At 40.6% G+C, this 10,999-nt stretch overlaps 1 protein-coding gene across 1 annotated transcript; it reads right to left on the bottom strand.

Annotated features, from left to right (window-relative positions):
- Nucleotides 1–6,478: 6,478 nt before the first annotated feature.
- Nucleotides 6,479–8,716, bottom strand: LOC107003789. The gene is made up of 5 exons (XM_015202061.1): nucleotides 8,538–8,716; nucleotides 8,169–8,446; nucleotides 8,002–8,081; nucleotides 6,830–6,927; nucleotides 6,479–6,533 (listed from the first exon to the last, which is right to left on the bottom strand). The coding sequence occupies exons 1-5, from the start codon at nucleotides 8,714–8,716 to the stop codon at nucleotides 6,479–6,481; spliced, it is 690 nt and encodes a 229-aa protein (XP_015057547.1).
- Nucleotides 8,717–10,999: the final 2,283 nt, after the last annotated feature.

The following is a 10,999-nucleotide window of genomic DNA, read 5'->3' as shown; positions in this document are numbered from 1 at the left end:
TTTCTATTTTGAGTTGGCCGATGATATCTACTTAGTACTTGTGTTTTGTACTGACCCCTACTTGTATTTGTTTTTCTTTGTTAATTCTGGAGTGCAGCAAACGTACTGTCATCTTCAACTCAACCGCAACTCTAGCCAGTCTTCATCAAGCCAGATTTCAGGGTGAGCTATTGCTTCTAGCTTGGACTGGATCTTCCTCTTCATGTCTTGATGCCTTGAGATTCCGGCATGGACTAGCTTTTTACTTATTTTAGCTTCTTAGATACTCTTAGATTAGTAATTTGAGGATAGATGTTCTTGTGATGATGACTTCCAGGTTTTGGGAATAAATAATGATTGATAAATTTTATAAGTTATTTAATTGATTTCGTTAATGAGTTTTAAGTCTTCCGCATCGTATTTTGTTCATTAGGGTTAAAATGTTGGGGTTTAGATTGGTTGGTTCGCTCACATAGTAGGATAAGTGTGGGTGCCAGTCGCGACACGTTTTGGGTCGTGACAGTTTCTTGTATTATTCATATATGAAAATTGTATACTTTTTGTATGTATCCTTAAAATATAAATAAAATATGTATCCTTTTGGTAATAATTAATTGTTCGTTTTGTCTCCATAAATTTTAACTGTAAAAATTTCAGGTTATCTTTTCATTTTGGATCAAACATATCCAGGATCCGTATTGAAAATAGAAAGGAAATGTCACGATCGAAATCTAGACCCCAGACGAGACCGGCGTCGTTGACCTCTCAGAGGTCGTAAACAATCTTACTTACGGCCTTCTTACTTTACATAGGTTAATGTTAGCGGAAAATTTGAAACTTTTTATTTCTTAACATACTTATAAAAAAACATTCTCATTAATACGTAATTGTTCACCATCAACCATCTAACATTAAGACATAAGCAACTGAAAGAAACAGTCCAATTCTTATTAAGTGTATAATTGCCAAAATGGCACCAATACATTGTCTGAATAAAAAAAGGAAAGAAACGCTAGTGGAACATGCTCCAGTAGATCAATTCTAAAATTAAGCTAGAATATAAAACAGCAGCATCCTCGAGAGCATGAGGACCTACTAAAGCCGGATGAATGCTGAATGTCCAGTTAACTGCAGCGATAATCATGTACTAAGTATGGGTATATGCAAGCACACACCACAGACATGCATGAGAAAGAATAGCTCTTTCCTAACAACATGATTTTTGAAAGTCAAGTCAGTAGACTTGCCAAATCAAGATTAAAAAAGTTAGTGAACTTTCCAAATTGGATTAGGAAGATTATGCTATGAGAGTAACATGCATCATCATAAGTATTATATTGCACACAACACGTAACATTTTCATATAGTACATACCATAGCACATAACATATAACACATAGCTTCTTTCATATCATTCATTCATATGCCATGAGACCTTGGAAGTCATGGACTTGACATTAAGACTTTCCAAAATGAGGGCTCAACATATGGGACCTCAACTAGGGAGTCTTCATTACCAAACACAAAGTCTGCTTCATCCATTCATACATACTTCATTTCATTTCATTCATAGGCCAGTGTGAACAACAGCTATACCTAGGATGTAGTTTAAGACTTTCATCAGGTTTGCTGTTCAATGATCAGGAACAACCTAATATCATTACCTGAGTCTAGTTCACCTCTTGATTATCCGATCCGAACACCTTCGGTATCATTAATTTCTTTATATGCTTCACTTGAGGCTGGCCTCATTCATTCATTGGGAACTTTAACTTTAACCGACATAGATCATGGAGCATCATGAAATCCAGTGTCTCCCCCACATCTAAAAGAGGTGGAATCACCGGCCAAAGTGACTCAATAACATACTAGCGTATATGGGAATTTAACCCCGCCAGATCCCTATATTAGCAGTATAGGTTCAACGACTTGGAGATGTATGGAGACCCATACCCAGCAAGCCGGAAAGTCTCATCTCATGAGAGTTACGTGAACCTTTGCTCTTCCCAAAAGAAGGCATAACCGCTCATAGCTAGCCTATCGGTGCTTAATATAAAGTTCCATTACATTCATCATATTCATTAGTCTCATGTCATGTTGTCACCACATTCTTCATTATTAGCACCTTTGCTTTTCATAGTTACTCAATTCTTATTACGTGAATGCTTATTTCATCATTTCATAGTTTATCTCATCATATGCCAATGCACTTGGATACTTATTGTATCTTACACTCATACTTAACCCTCCTAGGGTTCATCGTTTCATTACATAATCTTAGGTTTACTTATTTTTGAATGTATGTTAGACTTATGTGTCTATACATACAAGCCATGGGGCTTTTATTCGTAGTTTGCTAAGTGATTATTTCTTTCCTAAGATTATGTAGTACAAGACTTATGTATCTTGTATATACGCCAAGATCTTAATTTTTGATCTAAGTAGATGACATTATTCTTGGATATTTTACTCACGTATGACTTTTGCATCAATACGGAAATTAGGGCAAGGGAACCCAAATCTTGGATCACTTCGATATCATTTATATTTTTTTATTAATTTTATTTCTAATATTCATAACATTAGAAATATAAATTAAATCTCAACATTTACATTGAAGGATTAATTTTCTATTTTAATTTCACTCTTAGATAACCGAATGGTTGGGGGTTCGAGCCCCCACAACCCTTTTAATTTTTAGAGTTGAATTCGCTATAATAGGAGGGTTGTGGGTTCGAACCCCCACAACCCCCCTTATTTCTTTTTAAATTTCGCTGAGGAGGCCGTGAGGTGGTGGGTTCGAACCCCCACAACCCCTCTATCTTTATTTCTTTTATATGAGCTAGTGGCACAGAGGTTGTGGGATCGAATCCCACAACCTCACTTTATTTCCTTGTTATTTTGCCTCTCCCTTCAGCGCTGAGGTCGTGGGTTTGATCCCCACGCCTCGCATTTTCTTTTTTCATTATTTCCTCTCCGTTCGCGCGTACTGGGAGTTCGTGGGTTCGAATCCCATGCCTCGCATTTACTTGTTTACTTAATTTGTTTTCCTTCTCCTCCCCATAGGTCGCGAGTTCGATTCTCCACCAGCCCCATTTCCCTTATTTTTTTCGCAAAAACAGGAGTTAGGATCGAATCCCCAACCCCCATTTTACTTTTTCTTTGCATCACAAAACCTGTAGCTAAGGGGTTTGATTCCCCTTAGCTCCTTCACGTTTTTCTCTTATTTTTCAGCCTTCTCAACATGTGAGGTCTTGGGTTCAATTCCCATTGACCTCACTTATTTGTTTCCCTTTTTAAAAACCCAGAATTTAACCTTATGGGAGAGTATGCAATCTGGAATTTTTTTTTCTTATCATTCTTCACTCCTTTTTAGTCACCTCTTTCATGAGTTTACTTAGCTAAAAGAGTGTGATTCAACCCAACATTTTTCATTATAATGAACACCACATTGCACACATATTACACACGTAAAATACACAAAAAACACATGAATATTCGACCCCAAAACAGTGGCTAAAGCCATTGCCCATGATGCACACACAACACCAATTTTTGGTTACATTTCGAATATCGTTTTCGTAATTTCCCTCACATAAAACATGTTTACACTTAATATAAATACGTCTATCATGCTTAAGTCTAGCAGAACAACATACCCATCCTATGAATTCGTTTGGGAGCTAAGGACAAGGACATACAAAGGGGAACAACCTTAGTTTTCAAGAGCTTGAGAAACGTTTGAAGGAAAGTACTCTTGGAGAAAGAATTCCAGGAGAGAAAACCCATACCTTTTGATGTTGTTCAAGTGTGAAGCTTTTGCCCCGAACTCCTCCAAACCACGCCCAATTCACTTCAACGTACACCCCACTCGACAAACCTCGCTTAGACTTGACGTTTTGATTACTTTGTCTTTTACTTAAAAATTCTTGTGAGTTCTTCAAGTGTGAAGAACTCTTGATGTATTTTCTGGTTTTTGTTGTGTTTGGCAGAATAATGAGAGAGAGAGATTGAGAACGTGAGAGAGAGTTGAGAAACGTGTGAGAGAGAGAGTTATTAAGATTAGGAGACTAAATTCAAGACTGTCAAAATTGGATTTAATTAACTTAATAAAAATCTGATTTATTTTAATTAATATATGAAAGGACCATTTTACCCTTAATTAGTAGATTTTAATTGATGATTAAATCATCAATTCCTCGCTCCTAGTGGGGCTCGAACCCGAGTGGCAACCCATTTGCGTAATGGAGTCACTCTGGGTCGCCCCAAATTTGAAAATCTCTGTTAATTAAATTAATTAATTAATTTATTAATTCCTCAGGGTAATTACAATATTACCCTTGGCCTGCAAATGACCATTTTACCCCTGGACCCTCAAAACATAATATTTCTTCTTTTAAGTACCGTAAAGTCTCCTTCGATTAAATCTTCATTTTCGCAAGCCTACTTGGTTGGTTCCAACCTTTCCAAGCCCAACTAACTCCCTAAGTTAGTTGACTTGATTGTAGTAAGGGTTCTAAGGTCTAATTCTACGGGTTTAAATCCGTGTGAACCTTTGTTTAATCGGAAGCATTCTTGATATCCTAAGTCTTGATCCTATTCATTTTTAGGGTTGTTACATTATCCCCCCTTAGGAACATTCGTCCCCGAATGACACTACCACTTCTCATCGTAATTCTAGTCTGGTCATAATAAAATCACCATACACAATCAATCAATAGCAACAAAATACGGAGAGATAAGGAAACATAGGCTTAAGAGTAGGAAGTCTAACCTCAAGAGCTAAAAAGATGAGGGTAGCGGGATCTCATGTCGGCCTCAGCCTCCCACGTAGCACCCTCAACAAGATGATTTCTCCACAATACCTTCACTGTGGCAATCTCCTTGTTCCTCAGCCGCTTGACCTGTCTGTCTAAGATCTCAACAGGTACCTCCTCATAAGACAAGTGTTCACCAACCCTCAAACCTTCAACAAGTATGATTGATGCTGGATCACCTAGGCATTTTTCAACACACAGACATGAAAGACTGGATGAACAGAAGCTAGCTCCGCAGGCAATGCTAACTCGTAGTACACCTCACCCACACGCTGTAGAATCTCATATGGCCCAACATAGCTCGGACTCTGCTTCCCTTTTCTACCAAATCTCATCACCCCTTTCATAGGCGATATTTTAAAGTCAACCTGGTCACCAACATTAGACTCTAAGGTCCATTTTGTGTTATCAGCATATGACTTCTGCCGACTGTAAGCATTAGTCAACCTGTCCCTAATCACTCTGACCTTCTCTAAGGCCTCGTGAATGATCTACGGACCCAAAATGGATGACTTTCCAACCTCGAACCACCCAACTGGAGATCTACACCTCCTACCATACAGTGCCTCAAACAGTGCCATCCCAATGCTGGAGTGATAGCTATTATTATACAAAAACTCTATCAAAGGCAGATGGTCATCCCAGTTACCTCTGAAGTCAATCACGCACACTCTCAACATGTCTTCCAATGTCTGAGTGGTGCGCTCTGCCTACCCATCTGTCTGAGAATGAAAGGCAGTGCTAAGCTTTACCTGCGTTCCGAAGCTAATCTGGAAAGATCTCCCGAAATATGAAGTAAACTAAGCTCCTTTATCTGAATTGATAGACAAAGGAATCCCTTGCCATCTCACAATCTCATCGATGTAGAGTCTCGCATAATCCTCGGCTCTTTAAGTAGACTTCACAGGGATAAAGTGGGCAGACTTAGTCAATTTGTCCACAATAACCCATATGGAGTCATGCTGCCTCCTAGTCTTCGGAAGACCAACCACGAAGTCCATATTAATGGCCTCCCACTTCTAAGTCGGAACCTCAATAATCTGAGTCAGACCACCAGGCTTAAGATGCTCTGCCTTAACCTGCTGACAATTAGGAAACTTAGCCACATACTCTGCAATGTCCTTCTTCATGCCATCCCACCAATAAATCTGCTTAAGATCATGATACATTTTGGTGGAACCTGCATCTATGGAATATCTAGAACCATGGGCTTCTGCCACAATCCTAGTCCGCAAATCATCAACATCTGGTACACACAGCCTGTCCTGGTATCTAAGTATGCCATCACCTCCCAAAGCGAAAGACTCATTAATTTTTAACAACACTGAGTCCTTCAGCTCCATCAACATGGGATCAAGATGCTGACCCTTCTTGACTTCAACTACCAAGGATGATTCAGAACTAGGATGAACTGAAACATCTCCACTAGTAGAGTCAACAAATCGCACACCCAGTCTGGCCAGTCTGTGTACCTCTTCACCAGCTCCTTGTTCTCATCCTCAACGTGGGCTGTACTTTCCATGTTCATCCTACTCAAAACATCATCTACAATATTAGACTTACCTAGATGGTAGTGCACATTCATGTCATAATCCTTCAACAACTCAAACCATCTCCGCTGACGTAGATTCAACTCCCTCTGTGTGAACACGTACTGGAGACTCTTATGGTCTGTGAACACATCAACGTGCACTCCATACAGATAATGCCTCCACAACTTCAGTGCCAACACCACAACTGCCAACTCCAGGTCATGAGTAGGATGATTCTTCTCATGAACCTTGAGCTGTCTGGAAGCATAGGCTATCACCTTACCAGCCTGCATGAGAACACAACCCAAACGAACCCTAGATGCATCACAATAAACCATGTAATTCTCATCACACTTGGATAGAGTAATCTCCGGGGCTGAAGTGAGTCTGTCCTTGAGCTCTTGGAAACTCTTCTATCAAGTTTCCGTCCATTCAAACATGGATTTCTTCTTCGTCAACTCTATAAGTGGGGCAGCAATGGAAGAAAATCCCTCCACAAACCTGCGGTAGTAACCATCCAATCCCAGAAAGCTACGGATGTCAGTGGGAGTAAGGGGCTTTGTCCAGTTCTTAACAGCTTCAGTCTTCCCGGGGTCCACCTTGATCGGACACAACATGACCGAGAAAGGTCACTGATCTTTGCCAAAATTCACACTTGCTGAATTTGGCATACAACTGACGACGTCTAAGTACCTGCAAGGTTAGTGTCAAATGTTGTTCATGCTCTTCCTTGGTCTTGAAGTAGATGAAAATGTCATCAATGAATACAATGACGAAAGAGTCAAGATATTCACGGAAGACTCTATTCATGAGATCCATAAATTCAGCAGGTGAATTCGTGAGACCAAATGACATAACCAAGAACTCATAATGACCATAACGGGTACGAAAGGCTGCCTTTGGGACGTCTGTCTCCCTAACCCTAAGCTGATGATATCCTGAACGAAGATCAATCTTAGAGAAGAAACTAGACCCTTGAAGCTGATCGAAGAAATCATCTATTATGGGGAGTAGATACTTATTCTTTATAGTGACTTTGTTGAGCTGCCGATAATCGATACACATTCTAAGGGTCCCATCTTTCTTCTTTACAAACAACACTGGAGCGCCCCAAGGGGATATGCTCGGCTGAATGAAACCCTTATCAGTGAGGTCTTTTAACTGCAACTTCAACTCTTTGAGTTCTGCTGGAGCCATTCGGTAAGGTGGAATTGAGATTGGTTTAGTATTGGGTTCTAAGTCGATACCAAAGTCGATCTCTCGAAGGGGAGGGACTCTAGGCAAATCTTCAGGAAACACATCTAGGAACTCATTCACTACATGCACTGATTCTATGGAAGAAATGTCATGATCTAAATCATTAACACTCACAAGATGACATAGTGACCCCTTGGACATCATTTATTGGCCTTTAGATTTGAAATCAAGGGATTAAGACGACTCGAATTGTACCCCTCCAAAACTAACTCCTCTTCATTAGGGAATCTCACCACTCTACTACGATAGTCCATGCAAGCATAACAACTGTTAAGCCAGTCCATGCCAATAATAAGATCAAAATCATGCATGGGTAACTCAATCAAGTTTGCAAACATAGTCTTACCACTTACAACCATTGGGCAATCCTTGTATACCCTATCAGTTCTTACATTTTCTCCTAAAGGCGTACTAACCACTATAGGATCATGTAGAAGTTTAGGTAGTATTTCAAAAGTAAGGGCAAAAAGGAGAGTCACAAAGGAAAGCGTAGACCCTGGATCAAGTAAAGCATAAACAGAACTTGAGAATACTTGCAGCATACTTGTGACCACATCAGCGGACATCTCCTGCTCCTCCCTGCCCTTCAGGGCATCGAATCCGTTCCTCTTAGGAGGCTCAACTGCTGCTGCATCCTGTGGGTTAGGCCTAGGCTGAGAATTACCTCCGGCCTGACCTCTGTTCTGTGGATAGTCTCTGACCATGTGTCCACTCTTACCACAACCGAAGCAGACATTTATGCCTTCTCTGCACTCTCCACTGTGAGCTCGGCCACAATTAGCACAATTTTTCTTAGGAAGCTGCATCTCACCTCCATTGCCCTTCTTGGGCTCAGGTCTGCCTTCTTTAGGTGTAGCACCCCTATGAGGATTTGAAATCCCAGAACTCTATTGCCCCCTTTTGAACCTTGGCTGCTCATGGACGCCAAAATTATTTCTGTGGCCTCCATGACTGGGAACTGCGATCTTGAGGCCTAGGTCTCCTAACATCACGAACACATCTCTTTCTGCGGCTATCCTCTACTTGCTGGAGATGCATCATCAACTTGGAAAGATCCATATTATCATGGAGCATCGAAGATCGACACTTCTCCTCCAGGTCTCCGTTGAATCCTGTGAGGAACCTGCTCATCTCATCTCTGCTGTAAAAAACCAGGGAAGTAGCATACCTGGATGTTTTCAACAAAGTTCAGTATTCTCCCCATTCTTGCTATTAAATACTAGGAAAATTAACATACCTTGATAGCTTAACAAACTTCAAGGAATACTCCCTGACCGTCATAGAGCCTTGTTTAAGGTTGATGACCTCCTCAACCTTGGCCTCCCTCATCTTTTTGAGGAAGAATCTCTCCAGAAATGCTGTCTTGAACAAATCCCATGTGACTGGAACTCCACCTAAGACACGACTATCTTGCCACATCTTGCACCAAGTCTATGCAATGTCCTTGAGCTGGTAGGAATCCAGCTCAGCCTTCTCAATATCAGTGGCCCCCATAGCCATCAAGATCTTATGCACCTCGTCTACAAAATCTTGAGTATCCTCCGATGTCTTAGCCCCTGTGAATATGGGAGGGTTCATCCCCGTGAAATCTCGTAGTCTGTCAACCATGCTGCGAATCGGTGGGTTCTCCCTCTGAACATACTATCAGTTGACTAAGGATGTCATAGCCTGAGCCTGCATCGTGATGGCCTGTGCCATCTGGGCCAAAGATGCCCTCACCACACCATCGGTCAACCCAGTTGAGTTAACCGGCATGGCCATTCCTTCAGTTGGGGCCTGGGGTGGAACTCGATTGCCCCCAGCAGCTGCCCCCCTCCTGCTCTGACCAATAGCCCTCCTAGGGTTCATTCTCTGAAAAACAATAGGGGTTGATGTTAGACACTCTCATAACACAAACAACTCAGACATTAGGAAAAGCACGATAAGATTAGAAGAAGGGAAATTTTTCCTACGAATCATGTAGTCTCTAATTTAGGATAGTGGTGCACTTCACTACAATGATTTAGAAACTACCCAATGTGGTTGATGTGAACTCATTATTCTCGGAATTCAACCTGGTGCTCTGATACCAACTTCTTCACAACCAGAATCTAGACCCCGGCGAGACCGGCGTCGTTGACCTCTCAGAGGTCGCAGACAAGCCTACTTACATCATTATTAACTTAATAGGCTAATTTTAGCGGAAAATTTGAAACTTTTTGTTTCTTAACATACTTATAAAAAACATTCTCATTAATAAGTAATTGTTCACCATCAACCATCTAACATTAAGAGATAAGCAACTAAAAGAAACAATCCAATTCTTATTAAGTGTATAATTGCCAAAATGGCACCAATACATAGACTGAATAAAAACAGGAAAGAAACGCTAGTGGAACATGCTCCACTAGCTCAACTCTAAAACTAAGATAGAATATAAAACAGTAGCATCATCGAAAGCATGAGAACCTACCAAAGACGGATGAATGCTGAACGTCCGGATAACTGCAACGATAATCCTGTAGCTCTATCGTCCACTTGTGCCTACACCTAAAATAGTAAAGTTTGTATAGGGTTAGTACACACTTGTACTAAGTATGGGTATATGCAAGCACACACCACGGACATGCATGAGAAAGAATAGCTCTTTCCTAACAACATGATTTTTGGAAGTCAAGTCAGTAGACTTGCCAAATCGAGATTAGGAAAGTTAGTGAACTTTCCAAATTGGATTAGGAAGATCATGATATGAGAGTAACATGCATCATCATAAGTATCAGATTTCACACAACACGTAACATCTTCATGTAGTACATATCATAGCACATAACATATAAGACATAGCTTCTTTCATATCATTCATTCATATTCCATGAGACCTTGGAAGTCATGGACTTGACATTACCTCAACTAGGGAGTCTTCATTAGCAAACATAAAGTCTGCTTCATCCATTCATACATACTTCATTTCATTTCATTCATAGGCTAGTGTGAACTCCAGCTATACGTAGGATGTATTTTAAGACTTTCATCCGGTTTGCTGTGCAATGATCAGGAGCAACCTAATGTCATTACCTGAGTCTAGCTCACCTCTTGATTATCCTATTCTAACACCTTCGGTATCATTCATTACTTTATATGCTTCATTTGAGTCTGGCCTTATTCATTCATTGGGAACTTTAACTTTAACCGACATAGATCATGTGAGCATCATGAAATCCAGTGTCTTCCCCACACCGAAAAGAGGTGGAATCACCGGCCAAAGTGACTCAATAACATTCTAGCGTATATGGGAATTTAACCCTGCCAGATCCCTATATTGGCAGTATAGGTTCAAAGACTAGGAGATGTATGGAGACCCATTCCCGGTAAGTTGGACAGTCTCATCTCATTAGAGTTATGTGCACCTTCGCCCTTCCCGAAAGAAGGCATCAC

This window comes from Solanum pennellii, chromosome 11 (genome assembly GCF_001406875.1).
Source record: "Solanum pennellii chromosome 11, SPENNV200".
Taxonomy (NCBI): domain Eukaryota; kingdom Viridiplantae; phylum Streptophyta; class Magnoliopsida; order Solanales; family Solanaceae; genus Solanum; species Solanum pennellii.
This window is presented reverse-complemented; position numbering and strand designations above follow the sequence as displayed.

What these genes read in the sequence shown, in the direction of transcription:
- LOC107003789 (XM_015202061.1), bottom strand. Translation starts at nt 8,716, where the DNA reads ATGAGCAGGTTCCTCACAGGATTCAACGGAGACCTGGAGGAGAAGTGT. An exon ending in CGGATTCGATGCCCTGAAGG is followed by an intron (nt 8,082 to 8,168) that starts GCAGGGAGGAGC and finishes TACTTGATCCAG; the next exon opens with GGTCTACGCTTTCCTTTGTG. An exon ending in TTCTACATGATCCTATAGTG is followed by an intron (nt 6,928 to 8,001) that starts GTTAGTACGCCT and finishes TGTCCGATCAAG; the next exon opens with GTGGACCCCGGGAAGACTGA.